This window comes from Vicia villosa, unplaced genomic scaffold, assembly GCF_029867415.1.
Source record: "Vicia villosa cultivar HV-30 ecotype Madison, WI unplaced genomic scaffold, Vvil1.0 ctg.001790F_1_1, whole genome shotgun sequence".
In the NCBI taxonomy this organism is placed as follows: Eukaryota; Viridiplantae; Streptophyta; class Magnoliopsida; order Fabales; family Fabaceae; genus Vicia; species Vicia villosa.
The window spans coordinates 60,328-85,781 of NW_026705727.1; the positions used below are offsets into that span (position 1 = coordinate 60,328).

Sequence of the window (25,454 nt, forward strand, 5' to 3'; positions counted from 1 at the left end):
TGATTGGTTCGTCGCCTTTCCACGTATTTTGTGCTTGTATCTTAGGCTGGCTCGACTCCTGGAGTCCTCTGGAACTTAATGAAACGACAAGAACTCGTGGATAGTGGCTGTAGAGGGGATTTCGTTATGCCCTAGTTTTTGTGAAACTTTGGAATCTTGAAATCTGTTTTTTGGAGGCCAGCATTCACGAACCCTTATGCTCCATGCTTTGTATTATATATAGAGAGGGATTTAGGTCTAATCTTGGACTTGAACTTCATGTATTTTGGGAGAAAGAAGATTTGATTCACATATATGTATTAAATCTTTCTATTCTTGGCCAATTTCTCTCCAATCTCTCTTCATATATTTTCATTTATTTGATTTAATTTGAATTTAAATGAGTAAAATCAAATATAAATAAGATAAAATCATGAAATAAAATTAATATGATCAATGGGCCTCTCTTGAGTTTGGAATCACGTGGGTGATCTAAAATTATAGGCCCATTTAATTAAAAACTCAAAATTCTCCCTTTTGCCTTTTGTGCATTTCCTCAAAATCGCCCAACTTGTGCAACGCGTATCTCCCTCATTTTTAATCATATGAAGGTGTTCTCATACTTTTTAGAAAGCTCAAAGAGTCCTTTAAACACTCCTTTTGGTTTCATCTTCATTGAAGTTTCCATGTTCATGTATGTCGCACGCTCGCGAAAAAAGAACAGAGTCGCCACCAATATATTTATCCAATAAGGGAAAGGAATATCAGAAAACCTGGAATAAAGAAAGGATAAGAAAAGGTCTTTCGACCGGAGATAAGGTACGGGAGTCGGTTACGCAAGGGGAAGGTACTAGCACCCCTCACGCCCATCGTACTCGATGGTATCCACCTATGTTTGTTTCTATCTAAAGGGTGTGTACTATGTCTATGTCTATATGCGAAATAAATGCAAAAGAAATACGGGGAAAAGAAGGAATATTTACAAGTGTGCTCGCTTAGGCCCCGCGACCCAATGCCTACGTATCCTTTTCAGGAATCAGAGCGCCGTAGTTCGGCTCACATGTTTTTGTTTGTTTTTGTGTTTTTTAGTTGGGCGGAGTTAACGTTCGCGCTCTTGCATAAGGGGACAACCTACGATGCATTCGAGCGGAAATAACATTACCCTTAAGAAAGAGAGAAGAGAGAGAGAGAGAGAGAGAGAGAGAGAGAGAGAGAGAGAGAGTTTGAGTGTTTCGAGGGGATCCCTTAAGCAAGGGAAACTCGAGTTACTCTTTGGTTGGTGTTTTTTAGAAATTGGGAACTTACCCTCGAATGGTTCCCTTAAGCAAGGGAGATCCAAGAACTCGAATGATTCCCTTAAGCAAGGGAGATTCAAGCTTCCATTCCCTATTTAATGATCTTCACTTTTTTATTAATGTTTTTTAAGTGTTTTCTTTGTATTTTTTAAAGGGATTTTATTTTGAGTATTTTTAGATGTTTTAGTGTTGAAAAGAAAAAGAAATGAGAAAGGGGGAGACTAACCTAATTTCTAAACCTAGAGTTATTCTAATCTAACTCTAATATTAACATACTAATGGTATTAACAAGGTAGGCCAAAAATATGGTGAAAAACAAGTAACAAAATCACACAACAATTATACAAAAATAGCATGAAAATGATACAAGAGAAATGAGAAACAAATTCAAGCATTAGTACAAAATTAGTCTAAAAAATACTACTATTTTTATGAGATTTTTAAGTGTTAAAGGAATTCTAATTCAAGCCTAAATTGTACTAAAAAAAGAGTCTAAATTCTAATAAGCCTAAACTAGTATTCTTTATGAGGTTTTATGTCATTTTATTTATCAACAAAAGCTACCAAAACAAACTATACAATTAACGAAATAGTATTCATGATTAAATCCTAAAACCTAACAAGTCTATTATGATTTTGTATTTTTATCACCTAAAGAAAAATAGAAAAAATTAAGTAAAAACCTAAAATCTACTAATTTTAAAATGAGTCAGGGAGGCTCAAATTGAAAATGGTGGTGCAGTCAGCAGTTATGCGTATGGCCCAAAGGATAAAGCCCAGACTGATGTTTTTTGTTTTGTAAATCAGATTTTTCTGCAAAAAAAACGTATGGGCCTAGGGGTGTGCATTCAGCATTTCGGTGGCCCAAAGCATTTGATTCATCTGAGATTTTTTCCATGATTTTTTATTTCAGAATTTTATTTTGAATTAAAAAAATGAATTAAATAAAACTAAAAATAATAGGAATGAAAAGGGGATTAGGGTTTTATTACTTGTGACCCCTGAGCTTCTCACGTTCCTCTTCATCTCTTCATGAGCAAACGAAACGGCGGCCGGACCTTCCTTTCACCGGCGAAAACTCCTCCTCTGCCATTGTGAATCAATCGATACAAGCTTGCTCTTCCACCGTTACCTCGCATCTATTCCGTCTTCGATTCGTTTTCTCAGGTGAACATACTCCGCCTCTTTCCGCCTTCGTACGCTTCCTCTCGAGCTTCCTCTCCCCGATTCAATCAATTCTTGTTGCGATTTGTCTTCCTTGGTCTCTATCGACTCAAACTATCTCGGTCTCTTCTTCTTCTACTCTAATTCTCTATACGCTCTTGAATTGATGATGAAGAATGGTACTGACACACGTTGAAGGTCTGATGAAGGATTTTTGCGTTTGGTATTGGAAGATTGTCGTTCGTTACAGTCGAGAGTGAGTAGCGTTGAAGATTTCGTGATGATGTTTGAAGCAGAGATGGTGAAGATTGATGATGATTGGAATAGATTGTTGAAGGTTGAAGTTGAAGAGAGATCGATGGAGGAGATGACAGTGATTTTTCTGTTGAGTTACAAATTGTTGAAGATTTGGTGAGTTCCAACTCTTTTACTTTCTGTTATGTGAATTTTTCAGTTTCTTCTCTTCTCTAGAGGTGAATTGAACGGAGGATTTCATAGATTGATTTTCTGGTTTCTTTGATTTTTGTTGAAGTTGTGAAGGAGATTAAAGTTATGGTGGTTATGAAGGTGATGAAGATTAAAGGTGGTAGAGAGTCGAAGCAGGTTGTGATGATGATGGAGATAAAGAGATGAAGAAGATTTAGGTTGAAGATTGTGAAGGAGTTCTTAGAGAGAATTGAAGGTGAATTGGTGTGGAAACAGAAAATGGTGGAGTGAAGAATGATGGAGAAAGTGGTGAAGATTCTGAATGTGAAGATTGGAGATGGAAGTGAGATGTGAAGAGTGAAGATCCAGAGCCTTGAAGAGTGAAGGAGAGCCTGTTATATAGAGATGAAGAAGATCGGTTTTCTGAAGGTTAGTTTTCAACTTCCCATTCTGTTTTGATAGCTGTTAGTGTAACTGTTTTCTGTTAGTAACTCAGTTAGTTTGTTATCTGTGGTTAGGGTTAGTTATTTCTATTTTTGGTAGTTAGTTAGATCAGTTAGAAGGTGGTTACAGGTAGTTAGCTGAGCTGGATTTTTGTTGTAACTGTTTTGATAAAGTTCAATAGAATGTGGAGGCAAGGTTAATTCTTCTAGAAACAATAGGTTAGCATTGGTTTTGAAACTCTGTTAGTAGCTGTTAGTTGAATTCTTCTTTCTGATAAGGGATTTCTCTACTACTCTTTTTCTTCAATTCCATTCTAAACTTGCTATGCGATTTTCTCCCTTCCATTTCCTCTTCAAACTTTTCTGATTTTTGTTATTACTGTTATGCTGACATATTTCCTTCTGTTGCTGATTTCTCTGTTTTGAATTTGGTTTGTAGATATGCTTGAATTTGTTGTCATGTATCTTGTCTCAAATATCCACTGTTTGAATGCCTTTGGAATAAAGCCCTTTTATGTTGTTTGGATTGATATGGTTTATGTTCCGTACGACGCCGGTCTGAACATGTTTTGTTTTTTTGACAGAGTTCTTTCGTGGGATCATAACGGTTGTACGGGGCTGACTTGCATTGGTATGGATGTTGCAAGGTTGACTCTTAAGTCATGATGCAGGCTATTGGACCAGTATGACAAGCATGGAATAAAGCAAAATTAAGACATAGTGAACATGCTGATCATGCTTGCAAATGAATGGGATCGATCCCCTTTTTTCTTTGTTTTGACTTTTGTAATGAGTTTATAATGCAATGTATGGACTGAAATGTATGAACAATTGGTCTTTTGTAATGAACATGATTTGGATAATGAGGGAAGTTTGTATTTGGATTGTAATGTCACATTTATGGAAGTACAATGCAGTTGGCTTTGTGATTAGAATTGAAACGGCATTTGATGGCTTTCACTACGTGATGCAATCGAATCAGGTCTTGAAAATTTAATGAAATTTGATGATGGTATTTATGTAGTTTGACTTTTGAATGCAAGTGTCGATTTCCCCATATGAATATCGATTCCCATGTAGCTTTGATTTTCCTTGTTTCCCCTTTGTAATTGAAACTAAGGTGTTCCAACATTTAGATTCAAACTTCCGTCCGGGTGAATTGTACCGTAAGTAGAGGATAAATACAACCTTCATTGAATGAGTGCACCCGATTGAGAATTAATCCATGCTTGCACTTTTAACCTCTCAAAAGCAATCACCTCTCTCCCTTGAAATAGCCCTAACTTGTCTGTAGTAGGAACCTTAAACCAGTAAGAACCCGATTCACTAGAGGATTTATGATCCCATGCTTTTAGATGTTTATTTAATGAATGAATGCGATGTCATGTTAAAATAAGTCTAAGCCAGTTAAAATAAGTTAGGGGTAGGACAAATTTGGGGTATGACAATGTACACTTCTTTGTGAAAAGATGACTTTTTTGCGATCTTCTAGAAGGACCTGTAATGTTTTGGCTTATATCTTCCAAATGAAGCATTTTTGGACTTGGCATGTGAGAGACAAAGTTGTAGAGAACTCAATTTCCTTCAAAATGAGCATTGGTTGGGAATTTTTTGATGTTCCATGTGAAAGTTATGGCTGGTCAAAGTTGGGTTGACTTTCTCCTATGAAAACCCTAATTTAGAAACTTTTGATTTGTTATTTTTTATCTTTCCTTGATGAACCATGATCAATTATTGATCAAATGGTGAATGATACTTCAATATTAGGATCTTGACAAAAAATCAGGAGTTTTGACTTTATTTTGCCCACAGTTGACTTTTAGGTCAACCCAGTCGACTATTGACTTTCTGAACATTTGAGTGATCAATCCTTTGAGCTGAGACTTGATACTTGTCATAGAGATAATGTGAGATATATTGATCCATATAGGATGCCTTGGAGCCATTGATTCATTGATTTTCCTTTGAACAAACCAAACCCTAGTTTCTGAGCCTTGCTTAGGAGAGTGTATCTTGGAGCTTTGTGTATTGATTTGATTTTGAACAAGAGAAATAGTATGGGCAAATTTTGGGGTATGACAGGAGACTAGTTGGGTCAGAATTCTTAAGGGATCACTAACACGGTTGATAAATGTTTTGTTGTTGGTCACCGGCAGTGTGCCCGTGCAATTGTAATCGTTTCTATGATTAGTGGATTAAGTCCTTTTCTAAGGCAAAATCACCTTGACGGGTGGACATGACTAACCTTTTCTAAGGGGAACCTGGATAAATGATTGTGTCATCTTTCTATTTATTTCATGTTGTAGCGGTGACATTTGTGAGACTAGAGTAATTGATTGACTTAGCTCAAATATTTTAACAGAGTTGCCACCGTGGTTTATTTTTTCCAAAGGAAATGGGAGAAAGAGCGAAATAAAACCCACAAAATTTTTTAAAATCAAAACTAATAAACTTATCAGAGATCTAGGTTCAGGAGTTGGTTATGCAAGGGGAAGACATTAGCATCCTTCACATCTACGGTACTCCGTAGGAACCTCTTTGAAATATATATTATTGTTGTTGTTATTGTTGTAAAACTGTTTTTTTGTGTTTTGTTTAAATAGAGTGGGAGGATGAGAAAAGAAGATTTTAAAAGTGAACTCGATAAGACATCGCATCTTAGGCCTACAGACCCCTTAAGTGCAATAGGGAAGTCAGAGCTTTTGTAGTTCCTCTTAAAAGGAAAATAAAAGAGCCAAGTGGCAAAATATTTTTGGGTGTTGAGCTTTAACAATATTCAACGGGTTTTTAAAATGGTAAGCTTTAACAATACTTAACAAGTTTTAAAAGTTGTCAAACTTTAACAATACAAGGCAAGGGTTTAATAAAAGAGGTTGGTTGAGCTTTAAAAATACAAAACCAAGAGATTATTTAAAAAGGTTGAGCTTTAACAATACAAAAACATTTTAAAATAAGTGGGGTGCAAAGCTTTAACAATACTAAGCTCAAAGTAAAAGAGTTGAAAAAGAGAGTGAGTACCTTGACAATTTTAGTCAATATCATTCCCATTCCTTTGGAGTTTTAGGCAACATCTTAAACAATCAATTATGGTGAATATCTCAAGTGATGTGTGTGGTATATTATGTGCATCATGGATATAATCAAGGGTGAGCTTCAAATATATCAAAGCATAAGCTCAAGGATAAAAGTTTGATGAATAAAAGGATGGCATACCTTGAGATCATATCATATATGTAAGAGTATGATGGATGATGTATAGATGTCTCATGCATGTGGGGTTAGTTCAACAATATATATATATATATATATATATATATATATATATATATATATATATATATATATATATATATATATATATATATATATATATATATATATATATATATATATATATATATATATATATATATATATATATATATATATATATATATATAGGGGATGTATCAATTAGGAGGAATGTTTAAATAAGAGATAAGAGGATTCAATGGTAATCATTGGATTAATCAAGAGAGAGAATTAAATTATTTATTAAAATAATAATATAATTATTATTTCTCTTTCTTGATTAATCCAATAGTTAGCATTGAATCCTCTTATCTCTTATTTAAACATTCCTCCTACTTGATACATTCCATATATATATATATATATATATATATATATATATATATATATATATATATAAAGATAATAACATAACCAAAGTATAAATGTACAAGGATGTAAATCAACAAGTATATGCACAAGGGTATAAACAAGGAATGATCATAGCAACAAGTCATGTTAACATGACATTGCTTTGGGATCAAAAGATCAAGCGATCATGGATTAGGGTTTTAAGATTTTAGTTATGTACACCTAAACCTAATCATTTCAAAGTTGTGTAAACCCTAATTGAACAACTAAGGGATCATGTCATAAACTTCAAAGGAAGCTAAATTCAATCCTAAAAGGAATCACACAAATTTAATCAAGGCATTTGGTGAAGAAATCTTTTTGAAAGTATTTGATTAAAAGGCCTTTAAAAGGCAAAAAACACTATTTTTCGATTTAATTAAAATTGGTTAAATTTTTAATATATATATATATATATATATATATATATATATATATTCACAAAATATATCACATGAATAAGGGGTGTGCCAAAAATCAGCTCAAAAGGAGTTAGTTTGCTTATGGAAACAATTGATAGAAAATGAGAGAAAAATTATTAATATTTTTAAAAGTTGGCTTCAGGAAATCGATTTCCCAGAATGGGGTGATCAATTTCCCCTTTAAAAAATCATAACCAGAAGACAAAATCAGTGGTGGAAATCGAATACCCATTTTCTAGAAATCAGTTTCCCCTTCGAAAAAACCAGTTTCTGCTGCAGAATCACATCTTTCTCGAACTTCAAATCCTTAAAAATGGTAACTCTCTCATTTCTCAATCAAATGCAACAGTGTAATGATCAAAGTTGCTTAGAATTTCACAAGGAACTCAACCATGTGCTTCAAATTAATTTATTTTAACTGTATCTCATGAATTTTGACTGAAACTAGAAAAAACCTAAAACTTTAAAATGAAATTAAATGTCACACAACAACAAACAATGCCTATTTTCATAGGGCTTCATATCACATAAATCATATGAACAGTAATAGATCAAGAATGAACACAAATGATGGCTTAAACTATGATTTTCAAGTTCAAGATTTTTACCGAACGGAAGGAGATGGCAGCCCCTTTTAATGACATTCAAGCAACAAATGAATGATCCTATGAGCTTCCTTGAACCTCCCTGGTGCTATTGATGTGCTTACTTTGCTTTGAATCGTCCCTAGTCTCTCGGCATAACTCAATACGTAAATACAAGGGATGAAGATGGAGGGTGGTAATGGAGATGTTACAGGTGTAATGTAAGGGTTTGGATAGCTTCAATATAATGTATATGAAGTGTTTGGATGGTTAGTTTGTAAATAACTTGAGAGAAACTCAGAATTTGCAAGTTTGTGCAAAGTAAAAATATGGAGTTTTTGAGTGAGGGAGTGAATTTGTGAATTTTTGCGTCAGTGATGAGTATGGGTGATGAACAACTTCTAAATGATGTTTAGAAACTATTTGAATGGTTGGTTCGCAAAGATTTTGAGAGGAACTCAAAATTTGCAAATTTATGCAAAGTGACACAATGGAGATTTCAAGTGAGGTAGTGACTTTGGGAAATTTTTTGTGTTTGATTTCAGAAGCAAAGGCCTCTATTTACAGGCAAGGATTATGGTTTGTGGAGGGAAAAATCAAATCAAAAAGATGTCCCAAGTTCCAATTAGCTTTGCTTGCTTCTTGATGAAGAAAGTGTGAAAGTTATGGTTCTAAGACTTTTTGCAAGCTTCATTCATGAACATAGGGTGGCTCTTTTGAGTTTTAGGTGGTTGCTTATTGGATTTGGATTGCTTTTGGTGCAAACCAAACAAGTTAGAGGCTCAATGAAATAGTTGTTGGTGATTAAAGTCACTTTTCCAAAATGGAAGTGGCGCCTTTAGTGTAAAAATGGAATGATTCTTTGGTTAATGATCAAAAATCTTGGGCAATGCATCAAATCCTTGTGTAAAATTCTGATTAAGGAAGGATTTGTAAGTTATAGGACCTAGAAAGTGAGATCTTTGTGGTATGGTTTGGTTTTTGACATAACTTTGAACATGAAATGGTCGTAAGAACAACTTCCATGGAGCCTTCTTCATAAATTCATATCTTCTAGCTCACGTATGCCTATTACGCCAAAAATTCCATTCATCGACGAGATGCCAGTTTTTACGCACCCTTACATTGAGCGGATTGTCAATGTTGCGGGGGACAATAATTGCGGTTATCGGCTGTCTTGGCGTTGCTTAGTAATGGAGAGGATAGTCATACACTTGTCCGTCATCAACTTATCCAAGAGTTGAAGACGCATAAAGAATCGTACACGCGATTATATGGAGAGGAATTTAAATTTGAAGCGGTTAACGAAGCTCTTGTTCCTTGGTTGAGCGCTTACGCCCCAGTGTCGAGATTGATGAGATTCTCGGAAATTAGACATCTTATTGCATGCGCGTATGATAGGGTGTGCATTGACTTGACGCGTTATGGTTTTTCGGAAACCTTTTTCCCGCTCCGCACCGCGTCGCCTACAAATCCAAATGATCAAATCATGTGTATTGGATGGCTTTCAAAAGCGAGTCACTTTGTGCAAGTTTACTTGAAATTGGAATGCTCCATACCACCTACGTCACCGGAATAGGCGCTTCATCATACCAAAGATGCCGAGACGTGGTCAAATCTTTTTGTTGATAGGATGCACGAATTCGAAAGATTGAACACCATCGAAAAGGAATCGAATAAGGAAAATTAAAAATTGGAACCACCAATAGATTTAGCTGGAGATAGATCTTTTGATGTATTTTCTAGTTTTAAAGTGTAATATATGCACTCTTTAACATTGCGATATAATTAATTTTTGTCAATTATAACATTACACTCTTTATTTTGTATTATCTTTCCTACAGCTACTGCTATTTAATTCTGTTCTGTTAAAGGGAAATTTCCATAGATGTATCTACGAAAGGCTCTTAATTGGAAATTTATGGGTTTTTTGCGTAGATACATCTACGGAAGCAAAATATCTAACATCCTTCTGTGGATATACCTACGGAATGTGCTGTAACACAAAATGGGTGGTCCATATTCACTTAGGTCTTCTATAAATTTGGGGTTTCTAATGTTGTATTTCACACAAACACAAAAATGTCTCAATTTGAGTATAACGTCCGTTGGTATATCACAAGTGTCTCCTACTCCGACGGTAAAACACCCGTGCGGACGTTCAAACTTAACGAGTATACCTCGCTCGATGTTATCATTGACTAAATTCACTACAACCTACCTTACAATGACAAACGGAAGGTTGTGAAGCTCGAGTATCGTTTACCTTCTTTTAACAGCGGAGGGAACATCGCTTACAGCAACATTGAGCTTAAGAATTGAGAGGATATTTTGGCGATGTGGCGAACGTATTTTAGTTTCAAAGAGAAAATACTGCTCGAGTTTGTAGCGACAGTGCAAAGAACGGTCGAGCAAATCTTAGAGATATGCAAGCATCCACCGGGCTATTGAGATGTAATATTTAATTTGCTGTTGAAATTATCGATGTAATGCCAATTTTAATGTATGAATGTTGTTTTTATCCCCCTTGAAATGTTGTTTTCCTGGTTTTCTCTTTTAAATTTCTCTTTCTAATGAATACGGAATTGTTCTGTAGGTATGCATACAAAATTGTTCCGTATATGCATCTACGGAAGGTTTTCAGGCAAATGTAAAAAAAGTGCTTATGGGGTATTATTGGAAACACACATGGCACCTAAGATATCCAAGGGGTGTAGTAAGAGATTCTCTAAATTTAATCCTATTATTTTCAATATTCTTAAAGTAATATAAATATATTATTATATCAAATCGATCTCAATAATAATATAAGGGTCTGTTTGGTTCAAATGATGGGGAGTGGAGGGAATGGAAGGGGATGGGAGGGGAGGGATTTTTTTTAATTATATATATAGATTCGGGGGATGCAAAAAGTGTCATTTGGAGGGATTTTACTCCCCACCCCTCTTAAAAATTAAACTAAACACATTTCATTATAAATATTCCCTCCCCTCCCCTCGCTCTACCTCGAACCAAACACACCCTAAGTGAACCAATTTATTATTGACTTAGGGTAAATGTGACATTTCGTTCTCTAAACCTAGATATCTCTTTCTACTCTTCTTCACCCCATAAACCCCAATTATTTTAAGGTATGTTTGGATTGATGGAATGTGATGGAATGGAATGGAGTCGAGTGGTATTTAATAAGACTCTATTGTTTGGATTTATAAATAATGGATAGAGTGGAATGGAATATGATGGAATCTATTCCATCCTATTCCATCATATCCTTCAATTTTCATTTCACCCTTTCATACCCCAATTTTTGACCCTAAGATCCCACCACATTTACAAATTTGCCTTTGCATCTTTTTAAAGTAAAAAATAACCAAAAATCGCATTTTCATTGCATTTCATGCATTTTTAGCGCCTTAAGCATCTTTTTGAATTATTTTACTGTCTTCAGAAAAATTGGTTCTACAGGTAAACCGGTAAAAAATGATTCAACACTGTACGAAAATTAGAAAGAAAAATATTTCGAGTTTTGACCTTTAATTGTCTGCTTTGTGAATCTACATTTCACGCAGATCATGTTTGTGTGCTCACTTTATTTTTTCGGTGCAGTTCATAGTCGCTTTTATCGTCAGTGTCTATTTAAACGGGTATTTTAATATTCGATTTTGATCATTTGCAGTCTTTTTTATTAATCTTTGTTGCATGTAGTTTCTTTTAATATATTCATTTTCTCTTTTTCGATTAATTAGGAGTCCATTTTTTTAATCATTTTTCGATATTTCCGATCCCGTTTTTATTTAAAAAAAAATAAATTAAAATATTTTCTTCTTGATTTTATTTTATTCTTTTAGTTTGTATTATTTTCACCATTTATACTAACTTTTTTTATTATTAGTTGTATTTGTTATTATAGAAGAAATGCATGTTTTATGCCCAAATTTGAGGCCATTTGCTATCAAACTCCTTTGAGAATTTGAGAAAACACTAAACATCAAAGTTGTAGAGGATGTTTAGGGCTTTCCAAAAAGTACAAGAACTCCTCCATAGCATTTGTGAGCTAGGAGATATGAATTTATGAAGATGGCACCACGAAGTTGTTTTTTCTATGATCAACCAAGTTGCTAAACTCAAACCATTTCTCTACAAATCTTTTTTGTAGCCTATATTACTTCTAAATATCTCCATAATTTAATCTTTACACCATTAATTGAAGCATTATCCAAGTGATTAAGTGTTTCTCCATTAAATCATTTCATTTTTACACTAAAGGTACCATTGTCATTTTGAAAAAGTCACTTTAATCACAAAACTTTATGCATTGAGCCCATTCTTTGTTGCTTCTAATAGTATAGGAGCCACCCTATTGTTCATGAATAAAGCTTGTCAAAGTTCATGGGAACCATAACTTCCACTTTTCTTCACAAAAAGCAACCTAACACCATTTGAATTTGGTACATTTTTTTATTATATTTTCCCTCCACAAATCACAAAATTTCCCTATAAATAGAGGTCCTTGCCTCTTGTTTCAAGGACACACAAAAAAATCTCCCAACTCACTCCCTTACTTGAAAGCTCCAAAATTCCACTTTTTTTATAAACTTGTGATTTTTGAGTTCCAAGCATTTTCTATGCAAACTAAGCCAAAACTCTTTATTTTTCCTCTTGGTTATTTTATTTCAAGTTATTAAATAGATAGACTCTTATGCTTATTATTTATTTAATTCTATTGCATTTTTACTCTTGTTTTATTTATTTAGTACCTTAATCATCACCGTTTTTATGAAAAAATCAATTATTTTTAAATCAAGAGTTGAAAAGTGTTCTTGAACCTCCATCTCCATCTTCTTCTTTTTATTTATTTTTTGGATCAATTGGATTTTGATGATTCATCTTGTTCAATTAGGTATGAATTAAGGCTTGATGAACTTTCATCATTTCAAATCTACTTTAAGGTGATCATGAGATTACTTTGAGTACTTTGGGATGGTGATAAGTTTGTCCTAAGGCCTTAAGAAATGTTTGATTGATGTAATGATCTCATAATCTTCCTTGACTTAGGTCTTGATCCACTCATGTTTACACTTACCTTATTTTGTACTAACTTTTACTTTTAACGCAATTTATGTTTCCGCAATTTATATTTTCGCACTTTATATCATGCTCTTTATTTTATGCATTTTACATTCCATTGCATTTTATCTTTACGTCATTTGTCTTCTGCTCACTTGAGCTCTTTTTTTTCTTTTTTTTTGTCTTTTCATTTTTCTTTTGGTTTACTTTATTTATTTATCATTTATGATTTCATTTAGTTTAAATACAATAAAAAAATTCAAAAATATTTTATTTATTTAATCAAGTCTTAACTTTATTTTATCTTATGTATTAAATAAAAAACCAAAAAATATGTTTGTTGTTTAAATCATTTAGGTCTTGTTAAAAGTTTGTGTGGTCTAATTTTTTGATAAACTCTTGATGCCATGATACAATAAACTTTTTTTTTGAATCAAATAAATTTTATTTCCAAAAAACCACGAAGTACATATCGCTCCAATGAGCCAGGTTACATTAAACATCTTACTATATCCAAAGAGTATTTTCATCAAAATGAGTGATAATAATTTTATGCCTAGAACACCTAGTATAGACAATGAATTTAACTCTATCTAAAACATGGTCATCACGAGTTCCTTGAGCAAACACTATGGAGTTCCTGTTCTGCCATAATGCGTACACAAGCTCTGTTGCTGCAGCTTTAAGGATTTGCCTTCTCCATCCTTTCTTGTTAGCTTCCATGGTGAGCCATTGCTTCTCATACTGCCAGTTACCAGGGTGATGATGGTAGCCTATCCAGTTTAGCATTTGAGCCCGTATATTTCTAGTCCACCTGCAGTCAAAAAATAAGTGATTGATTGTTTCCTGTTCAGAGCAGAAAACACACCTAAGATTAGTTTGAATACCAAACTTTTTGATCCTGGATTTGGTGTTTATTCTATCCATTAGTGCCAGCCACATCAAGAATTGTGTCCTGGGTCTGGCCAGGTTCTTGAATTCAATCTTCCTCCATGGCACCTATTCTCTGTCCCCTCTCAGACTATGGTACATCCTCGAGGCTTTGTAGTACCCAGTTTGTAATATAGTTTGCCAGTATGTAGTCTAGGTAATCTGATCCCTGCAAGCTACTAAGTTCTTCATCAATACAGAACAGTCATTTTTTGGTTGCCATACCAAGAAATTCTGGTCCTTGAGATAGTACATATTCACCCATTTCACCCACATCTTGTCAGCTTTGGACTGAATGTTCCAAAGGAGCTTCCCCAAAGTAGCTATGTTCCATTCATTCAGTGATGTGATATTTAGGCCCCCTGCATTCTTTGGCTCACATATCTTCTTCCAGGAAACAGGTGCCTTCCTGGTAATCTCAGCTTTTCCACTCCATACAAAGCTTCTACAAATAATTAACTTGCTTACTTGAGTATGACTTTAGTTTCCTTGGGGTTTATATCATGTTTAAGTGAAGGTTAATACCATGAAGATGTTTGATTCAAATTGTTTTATGTTTAGTAAATGATTAATTTTTATACATTTATATTTAATATCTTCAAAAAATCATTAAAAAATATGTTTTCTTTAAATTAATTGGTATAAATTTTTAATACTTGTTAATATAATCTTTTGATAAAATGTAGATATCAGTGTCATACCATTGGAATATCTTTGTCTTTTGTTGTTCATACCATGAATTAATTAGACTTTATTCTTTTTCAAATGACTAAAGTATGATTAGAATGTGAAACTTTTGTCTTTAAAACCCTAATTTGAATCTTTGATCTTTAGCATTTCCATGTCAATATAACTTGTCTCTTTGATCATTGTCTTTGTTTATATACATATACTTGTTGTTTTTTATCCTTGTACATTTGTACTTTATCCATTGTACATATACATTGTGTACTAACCATATTGCATGAGATATTTATCCATCCATCATTCATCATCTTCATTCATACATGAAATGATTTTCAAGGTATTGATTACTTAAGTTGTTGTTGAAAAATCCAAAGGAATGAGAATGGTATTGACTAAAATTGTCAAGGTACTCAATCTCTTTTCCAATCTCTTTTATCTTTGTACTTAGTATTGTTAAAACTCAACACCAAAAAAGATTTTGGCCGCTTTGGCCCTTTTATTTTCCTTTTAAGAGGAACTACAAAAGCTCTGACTTCCATATTGTTAAAGGGGTATGTAGGCCTAAGATGCGATGTCTTATCGAGCTCACTTTTAAAAACTTCTTTTCCCATCTCCACACTCTTTTTTAACAAATACACATATGTTTTTTTCAAAAGATGTATACAAAAATAATAACATTTTCAAAGAGGTTCCCATGGAATACCATGGATATGAGGGGTGCTTAAAACCTCCCCCTTGTATAACAAACCCCCTTACCCAAATCTCTGATAAGTTTATTAGTTTTGATTTTAAAAACTTCTGTGGGTTTTATTCGCTCTTTCTCCCATTCCTTTTTGAAAACAATAAAGCGCGGTGGCGACTCTGTTTGAAACAAAATGAGCTAAGTCTTTCACATGGCTTTAGTCTCACCAATTTCACCGCTACACACCCCATTTGGGGTGTATGCAATGGAACGAACTAAAATATTCTATTTCCCACTGTCAAACTATAAAATATGCACAAACAGTGGAATGGAATCTCAATACCATTCCACTCCGCTCCACTCCATTCCATCATGTCCCGCTCCGCTCCGTTCTAGTATATCAATCCAAACATAGCCTTAGGGTTTTTATCTTCATAGTTACCTCAGAAAAACTTCTCCAGATTCAAACAATTCTATTCGAATTTTGACTACAATGTCCCTGTGTTGAGTTACGGATTCAAAAATGACGCGGGCTTATACTATGAAGGGGAAGAAGCGGAAGAACAAGGAAGTGTCAACCAATTACGACCAAATCCAACCCAAAGAAACCAGTGATTCAGAAAGAAGAACCAACGTCAGTAGTTGCACAAACAGAGAGAAATAGTGAACTTGCAGGTATTCCAATTGCTCCTTCTAAAAAAATAGTGAGGAACCAGGTGTTATGTTCGTTCTCGAAAAAGCTTATTTGGAAGTCGCTAAAGTTGGAAAGGTACTGAAAATTTGGATTTTGATTTTTGGAATGAGGACTGTTTGGAATTTGAGTGATAATGATTTTGAGTTGTGTCTACAGACTTATCAACTCAGATGATCATGCTAATTTCCCCCGGAAAAATAACAAGAATCCTGGTGATTACAGGCCTGACATTTGCCATCAGGTTGGTTTAAAAATGTTTTTATCAATGGTATTATCGCTACTTTTTGTTATTGAGTTTTGATGTTTATGCTGCTTTGCTTGGTTGGTTTTGAAATTGTTGCTCACAAAATGGTTTAACTCTGTATGGTTGAGTCAGGTCAAATACAAATTTTAAGATTGTATCTAAGATCTATTGAACTACCTGCTATCGGGATGCTTGAGTCATGAGCCAAATATCTAGTCATGGGTGTGAAGAGAGTGTGTTGAGAGTGCAACATTCGATGTGATATGATATAGCTTGAAAAAGTGCTTTATAATTGGGAGTCTGGGAGGCATCTCCTATTTTACAAACTAGTTTTTGTAGGGTTGAGTTAGACTCGCACCGATAAAACTGTCAGTTTAATTATAACTCTATTTGTGTCTTGCAACTAATTTATTGATCCATTTTTATCAATTCTGTGTTCTATTTGTTGTCATCTCACTCAAAAGGCTCTAGAGCAATCTTTAATTCTAGTTAGCTACAGAAACAAAATTAATACATTTTTATTAGTGTTCTTATAGAGGTTAAGAACTATGTTCGTATTCCAAGAACATTCAAACGGTTGGCTGGTGTCATGTGTAAGTTTTACTTGGCTATTTGATTTGAATTTGTTAACTCTACTTTCTTGTGTGTGCCTACATGATTTTCTTTTTGTGAAGAAAATAAATAATCTCTGGTTTGTTCTTCTGCATTGGAACTGCTTCAAAAATTGAGTATATCTGCTGTTGGCAAGCGCGAGAAACTTATTGTGGAACATATTGTGATTTAGCTTCTATTATTGATTATTGATTCTCTATGGACAATATATTTGCTTGAAGAGTGCATTCAGTTTATGTAATATCGGAGATAGCTAGGTCTATATGTCATATAAATCAAGAGAACTTATGTGATGTGCAAACACAAGTTTGAATTTGTAACCGCTTGTTTTCTTTTTTTGGTTGAATTTTTCTAGTTTTAGATTCAGCTGAATTTTATTTTTTTTGTAACTTGATATTCTAAATTATGGCTATGATCTACATTATAGGAACTCTTGCTCTCTAATAGGTACATACCTATGCATTTGGGAAAATTTTATGGTTTCAACAAAATAAAAATTGTGGCCACATTGAATTAGATCTAAGATATGAGGGGAGTTCCTTTTGGTTGTATGAGTGCTATGAGCATGTGGAACAATGCTTGAAGACTAAAGGGTAAAAAAATACATATAGACTAAAGGGGTGTATTCAAATTAGAATTTTTGAAGCATTTAAAAAGATTTTTTTTTTTTTTATGATAGAACAGTTTTGTGATCTTTGATGAATTTTTTTATTTAACCTAAATAAATTTTACGTATTTAATTATGATTTTCGAAAATATTTTAAGTGATTGTTTATTAAATTGAATTTTGATGGACTTATATTTCTTTTACATTTTTTCTTCTCTTTTTACATTTTTATATATTTTTATGTTTTTAATTATCTCCCATATTTGTTATTTCTTTTTTATGTTTTCTACATTTTTTTTCAACATTCTCCTTTTTTTTTAGATTATAACTTTTCAATTTTTAATTAGTTAAGTTTTTTTTTTGGTATAAGTGGGATATATAACTATGTGGCGATTTTTTGTTGGGATTATATTAATTTTAAATTTTATTTTTTTAATATCTTAATAATATTAATTTTTTAAAAATAAATTCAGTTGATAGTTATGCAGAAATATTAAATTAGATATAAATATAATAATTTTTTGAATAAAAATGATTAACTAAACTCTGCTTATAAAAGAGTTTAATTGTTATGTGATGTTTTAATGTAAAAAAATTTACACCATCATTGTATCAATGATCATTCGATTGTAATATTTTAAACAAAAATTAAAATAAAAGTTAAACAAAAAAATTAAAATAAAAGTTACATTACTAATTTATCAACAGTTGTGATTACACTGTATTTCAATTAATTTTTTTATAAAATAATGGAAATTGCCCGTGAATTTAAGTTTTTATAAAATTATTTAAATTTTAACATATACTAGATTGTGTTATAATAATTTATTTTTAAATGTTTTGAAATGTTTATATATCTTACTAATTCATAAAATTATTTTATATTTTATAATATATTTTAAAATTTAAATGAATAATCTACAATCTTTTAAAATTTTTAAATCAATAAAAATTATCTCTTATGAAATTCACATACTTTAAAATGTAAAATAAATCATCTTATAAAATTTTAACTCAACAACTTTTAAAAAATTTAGATTACAAACAACCTCTAAGAGTCTAGAAAGACACCTTAACCCCCTCAAATATACATACTAACAATCTAGTCACTTGAGGAATACAAATCTCAAAAGATTTACAAATGATATGTTTACAATATATTGTTTCTATAAAGCAGATTGAAACATAAACACTTTAGCTCAAATGTTAACACAATCTATGAGCAGCAACTCTTGTGTTTTTACAGATTCTTAGAAACTAGATTTCTCACAAGGGAGTGTTTAGTGCAGTTTCTCTAAGATCTTTCTTTTTTTTCTCTCTTTTTTTTTTCTCTTTGAAGTTTATCTACTGAGTTTGAAGATATTGCTTGAGTAACGTTTTTCAAATCAGCATCTTCTTCAAACGAGAGTGTCTCAAATATATAGTCACATGAGAAGATGATTGTTGAAAGAGGATAAGACAACGCTTTCCTTGATGCAACGGCTCCAAAACATCTTAGGGAACAGTGAGCACAAAAAAATGGAATCGTACAATACGTCCTGCAAAAGTGGAAAAGGTGATGTGTTGTTGTACCATATTGTTTCTTTTGCAGGTTTTTGATCGTTATTCAGTTGTGATGTACTTCTTATCTGAAGTAGAGAGTGCAGTGAAGAGATCAAGTAACGTAGATGTTCGAAGAGAGAGAATCCTTCAGATACAGAAAGAAGTCTTTAGAGTCAAGAGCAACAAGCTATCTGAACGACGCATTCTGATTTATGAACCAGAAGCAATAAGCGTTTTCTGAAGTGAATTCTGATTTCTGAATAGTCGCTTTGCTTCAGAACATTTGTAGATCCTTTTTCTGATGAGTTGTTCAACATTCTTCAAAACTGCTGACGTCTCTTCGGAATTGAGATGAATAGTTCTTCTGATGTGTGATGACGCTGATTCTGATGATTATCTAGACAACAATCCTAATCAACCAAAATAGTGAATCTGCACAATTAAGAAACTATTAGAGTTACAAAATTGTTTTATACAAATATATGTATTGCTATCATCAAAACTTAAAGATTGAATGCAGAACCAAATCTTGTTCTAACAACCTTCCCTTCAAGTATTTAAGAGTTCCACTTGCAAGCAAGAAATTGACTATCTATATGTGCCAAACTCTCATTGATAAAATGCTTGGTCGACTAAATCATTGGTGCACTAGGTTGCTGTCTTATGCAGGTAGGATACAATTGGTAAGGAGTGTTTTATTTTCAATAGCTAACTACTGGAAGCAGATTTTCCCCCTCCCCAAAAGGATCATACATCATATTGAGGCCCTATGCAGAACTTTCATATAGACAAGCATGGAAGAAGTTTTCAAGAAAGCTCCAGTTTCATGGGAGAGTTTGTGTGATCATGTATCTGCAGGTGGAAGGAACATGATTAATCTGGCCATTTGGAATAGAGCAACAGTTGGCAAAATGCTCTAGAATTTGTGTGCTAAGGAGGCTAAATAATGGATCCGTTGGATTCATATGTACTACATTAAGATAGGGACAATCTCACATCTAAGCTGCCTCATCGAAGCTTGTGGATAGTTAAATTTATGTGCAAACATGGGGAAGAGTTAAGGAATACAAAAGCTTGGGGAGAATCAAATAATAGTCGCATATACTCTACGAAGAGAATTTACAAGAGTCTGCAAGACAACAAACTGAATGTTAATTGGAGAAAGATGTTCTTTGGCAATGGAGCTAGGCCTCGGTCTATCTTCATCTTCTGGTTGGGTTGCAGGAACAGATTAATGACAAAAGATAGACTGAGTAAGTTTGGTGTGCTTACTGATGGCAATTGCTACTACTGTGAGGATAGTGAAAGATGCCAACTACTCTTCTTTGAGTGCAGAACCACGAGCAGAGTTTGAGGACAGGTTCTACAATGGCTAAAACTTGGGCATACACCACAAGGTTGGCAACTAGAGCTGGACTGGATTTGTCGAATAATAAAGAAGAAGAACTGTCAAAGCAAAATGCTTGAAATTGCCATAGCATAAATGATATACTTAATGTGGACTGTGAGAAATCACAAGACTTTTACTAAGAAAAGTACCAAAGAGTTAACCATCCAGTAAATTGTTTAAAACATTAGATGGAGAGTTGGATGCAATGCAAAATTAGCTAACTGGGTTGTTTGATTTTTGTAGTTTCCTATGTCGTTTGAGAGCCTGGATCGTTTTTATTGGCTTTTGTACTGAACAATATTTTTTAAAATAAAATTATTTTTATTTGCTCAAAAAAAGTTAGTATTTATAAAATAATGAAAACTCTCCGTGAATTTAAGTTTGTATTCACTAATTTGAATTTTAACATATACCAGGTTGTATTATAATAATTTTTTTTTAATGTTTTGAAATGTTTATATCTTCCTAGATCATAAAATTATTTTATATTTTATAATAATTTTAAAAATAAATGAATTTAATTGGAATACAGTAACGATATAAAAAAGTTTTACACTATTAGTGAATCTTAACCGTTAATTTGTTAAAATTATTTAACTTTTGTTTTAATTTCTATTAAAGAAATTCATTTAAATTTGAATGGTGATGATGTGCTGATGTAAAATTTTTTGGTGAACACTTCTGTACCCATCCAATTTTATTGCGTACCAATACCCTCTCTGACATGTCCAATTTTGATAGATCCACTTATATAATTTTAATTTAAATTATTAATATTAATTTTATTTATAAAAATCATTATATTAACAATTATCAGGCCATTCAATTAAACAAATTAAAAGATATACCAACAACCACTTTAGGTCCTCTCCATCATTTTTCTCTCCTTCCCTCTCTATCTTCTCTATCTCTCTCTTAATTTCATTCTCTCTCTTTATTATATTTTGTTTTTTAATGATGAGTGAGAGTGAGATTAATAGAGAGATAGAGAGGATGGAGAGGGAAGGAGAGAAAAATAAAGGAGAGGATCCAAGTCCTACCAACAACTCTACTTTTTCATTTTTGTTTATTTTCTTTACAGAAATCCAATATCTCTTACTTCTTCTTCATGTAATCGGCTTTCTTCTTCATCTCCACTTTTACAAATTCAATAAATCTAACTTCACTCATGTACAAATACTATCAGTCCAAAACCAAATGACCATCCATAAACCATGAAATTGCCTCACTATAATTTCGCCATTGACATAAACTTCACAAATGCATCACAAAACCAGAACTCACATCATCACTAGATAATAAAAATAAAAGAAAAGAGGGAGAGAAAATTTCCAGAATTAAGAGCCAATTCGAAATCAAACGAACACATCATCAGAAAATTACTTGCCACAGGAAACACAATCCAGCCCCGTCGTTCATAACTCATATGAAACCGGCAAATCTCCGATGAAAGCACCACCACAGACGAAGACTTCACACTCCGACTGAAAATATGTCACTTCCAGATCCGACACGGAAACCCCATCACACGGTCACCGCGAGTCATTCCTCCCCGCACATCCGAGACGCGTTCCTATGCACTCCGACGAATCCATCTTCGTTGAGCCGTCGTATACTTTACTACGGCAGCGAAACAAGTCAAAGAGGAGTGGGAGTCGAAGCCCCCATATGCTTCACTTGAAGCTGAATTCAGAAGTGATTATATCTCTTTGCAAAATTAGTTTATCGGCCAAAATTATATCTATATATATATATATATATATATATAAAAATTATTTAATTTTTTAAAAAATAATTATTAAATAAAATATCAATTAAATAAGACAAGTGGCGATTTCTAATTCGTTCAGTTCAATTGGGGAACAATTCTTATATGGACACAACCATAACACATGAATTTACACACAACCAATCATAATTTTTTATTTATTAAAAAATTAAAATAAAATTGTCTCTCTCCTATATTAAACCAATCACCTCCATGATAACAATTAAAAACCAAATTAAATTTTTAACAAATGTCAATTTTCTCACTTTTTATTGATTGTGCCTAAAAATATGAATTTAGGTTCGTATCATGCAAGTATTTCTCTCAACGGGGTACCTGTGTCATTCAAAACAACTGGGTATCTAAGAATTTGCCAATTTTTTTTACAGTGATAGTGCATACTAAATAACCTACACTATTTTAAAATCCTTAAATCAATAAAGTTATCTCTTATGAAATTCACATTTTATAAAATGTAAAAAATCATCTTAATCTCAGAACTGACCCCAAATTAAGCTAAATCCCCGATAAAAAAAATCATCTTATAAAACTCTAACTCAAGAGCTTTTAAAAAGTTTATCTTCCGAAAGAAAGAGAAAGAGGAAAAATCGAGTAATTTGTAACCGGAGAAGAAGCGGCTAAGGAAATGATAACGAGTTGTATTGGTTGGGCACCACCGTCATCTTCGCCGTGTTCTCATTTTCAACCTAAGCTCCACCAAATCCAACTAAAACCATCTTCGTCTTCATCATCGCTTTCGTTTTCACGCTCATTTCCCTCTTTACCAATCTCAACCACTACTCTCTCTCCCGTAAACCCTACCAATTTCAACGTAAGTTCCTTCTTCCGCTTCTCCAATTCAGTTTTCCACCGGAGATTATGTATCTGATAGTTTCAAGTTGTTACAAGATTCAGTCAATTTTCACTGTTAAATTAATCTTAGAACTTTAGAAACGGTTAAATTGAGTTTCTACAGATAGAAGAAGCAAAACTGTTTGAAAAAGAGTGTGTTGCGACACTCTATGTAGGGTAATTTGTTTTTGTGGTAACACTAATATATGGAATGGTAGTGTTCTGAACGTGAGACGACCTTCAAAGTTAGCACTCCAACATTCTAGTCAGTGAGAGAATAATGAGTAATATAAGGATGAGTGAGGATTTGAATACCTTACAATGGCGTACTTTCTCTCTTATATGGTGAGAGTTGTTAAAACCATTTGCGAAAAAGAGTGCGGCTTGTAGTGCGGACAGCCGTTCGATTGATCTGGATGGTGGGTGATGCCTCAATTACTTGCATTAGATGAGAACGGAGGAACACATGTTCCGCTTTGCCTCTGGGCCTTCTACCTTAGACCTTGTGAGCGGCCTAGAACAGATAGGTTTATACATCTGATACACGTCTCTAATAATAACAACCGATACAAATACTCTAATTTTTCTTGGTTTAATTTTATGTAATTGCTACATTCGTAATCCTATAACCGTCTTAGTTTATATGTGCAAAAACCTTATAAGTTTATAGTTTTCTGAAGAAGACAAGTTTTTGCAAGACTGAGATGCAGAGGTTGTTGATTTTATCTTATGCGGGAAGTTTTTAGTTAGAATGTTCTTGATTATTTCAATTCTTTCTTTTTCTATATGCACCTATGGGAAAGTTTATCCGACCTACCTGTGTAGAGAACATTTCAAATTCTAAATATTGCTTATTTCTCTTATGATTGATTACTTGAGTGAAGAAAAGTAATTCACTTTAACATCTGTAGGGTTCGTTCATTCGAGCTGCTTGGACCCGAAGATCTCGAGGTGAAGCTGAAAAGAGACCCAACAGGAAATCATGGAAGCAGAGAACTGATATGTACATGAGACCGTTTTTATTAGATATTTTCTTCTCAAAAAGATTCGTTCACGCAAAAGTGACTCACCGGGGAACAAGCAAAGTGATATGTGCCGCCACCACAAACGCCAAGGATCTTCGAAACTCTCTCCCATCCTTGATAGATCCTGAAGCTTGTAGGATAATTGGAAAGCTTATTGCAGATCGATCAAAGGAAGCTGATATATATGCTGTTGCGTACGAACCGAGAAAGAACGAAAGGATTGAAGGTAGACTAGGAATCATCCTTGATACTGTTAAAGAAAACGGAATTCTTATGGTTTGAGCTCATTCCTGTAAACTTATGTTGGTTTAGAAATTGACATCTTGTATGTGTTGTTACAAATTTTATTTCTGTTATGTGCACTATGCTCCTGTGATTTTATGTTAAGTTGTTTACACTGTGGTAGGTGGGATAGAGATATAGAGATATATATTGTTTAAAGTTTGAGAGAAGAAAGGATTTTGGGATTGTTTTCAAGGTTCTAGGAATTTGCTTAGAGTGGAGTATTAATTTTGTCATCAAAATTATATAGTGCTATTAATTTGTTCTCTAAAACTAATGAATTGCAGTAAGAACTGGTGTTTGATTAAGAAGTTTGGATGGGATTAAGACTTGACTCCCCTGCTAGATATCCATTGAATCAACCTTATATTTATTTTGAATATATCTGTTAAGAAAAAGAATTATATACTTTCAATATAAACTAGTTTTATATTGATGTTCAATGAGAGTTTAGCATTTTGCTATTATTTCTAATTTTCCGAACGAGTTTAAAACGAGCTTATGTGACTATTTGATAAACCTTTATTAAATGTTAATGTAAAATCGAGTTCATTTCTTTTTTTTTTTTTGATATGAATGAGGGCAAAAGCCCAAAGAAAACAACAACTACTCAGTTACAGCGGGAATAACAATCCCATTAGCATCAAGATCTAACAAGTTAACAAGAAAATCAGGAGCCCTGTCAAACTGATTATATCTCTTGTCAATGCATCCATTTTTTGCCAAGCAATCCGCGGCCGCATTAGCACTCCTACAGGTGTGCGATATAATAACCGTATCCAAACACTTTAGCTGCTGCAGAATTTGCCTAAGAATAGCAACACATTCCACATGACCCACTACACCATGCTCAAGCGCTTCCACTACTTCCATGGAATCGATATTGATCTCCGCTTTCTTATAACCCATCCTATTTAAAAGTTTAACTCCTTCATACACTCCCCACATTTCTGCCAAGACTGCGCTACTTCTCCCTACATATTTTGAAAAACCTCCTCTCCACTTCCCCATTTCATCTCTGATTGCACCACCACAGCCTGCAGTTCCGTCATTCCTACTTGCACCATCAGTATTAAGT

At 33.4% G+C, this 25,454-nt stretch overlaps 1 protein-coding gene and 1 pseudogene across 1 annotated transcript; both read left to right on the plus strand.

The window, feature by feature from the left end:
* Positions 1–15,883: 15,883 nt before the first annotated feature.
* On the plus strand, positions 15,884–19,300 carry LOC131636579 (uncharacterized; annotated as a pseudogene).
* Positions 19,301–22,764: 3,464 nt separating this feature from the next.
* Positions 22,765–24,459, plus strand: LOC131636569 (uncharacterized). Its single transcript, XM_058907176.1, has 2 exons — positions 22,765–23,049; positions 23,981–24,459. Exons 1-2 carry the CDS (start codon positions 22,864–22,866, stop codon positions 24,374–24,376), a joined length of 582 nt encoding a protein of 193 aa, XP_058763159.1. The 5' UTR covers positions 22,765–22,863; the 3' UTR covers positions 24,377–24,459.
* Positions 24,460–25,454: the final 995 nt, after the last annotated feature.

Coding starts and splice junctions, on each gene's coding strand:
- LOC131636569 (XM_058907176.1), top strand. CDS start 22,864: ATGATAACGAGTTGTATTGGTTGGGCACCACCGTCATCTTCGCCGTGT. Junction 23,050..23,980: donor TAAACCCTACCAATTTCAAC/GTAAGTTCCTTC, acceptor TAACATCTGTAG/GGTTCGTTCATTCGAGCTGC.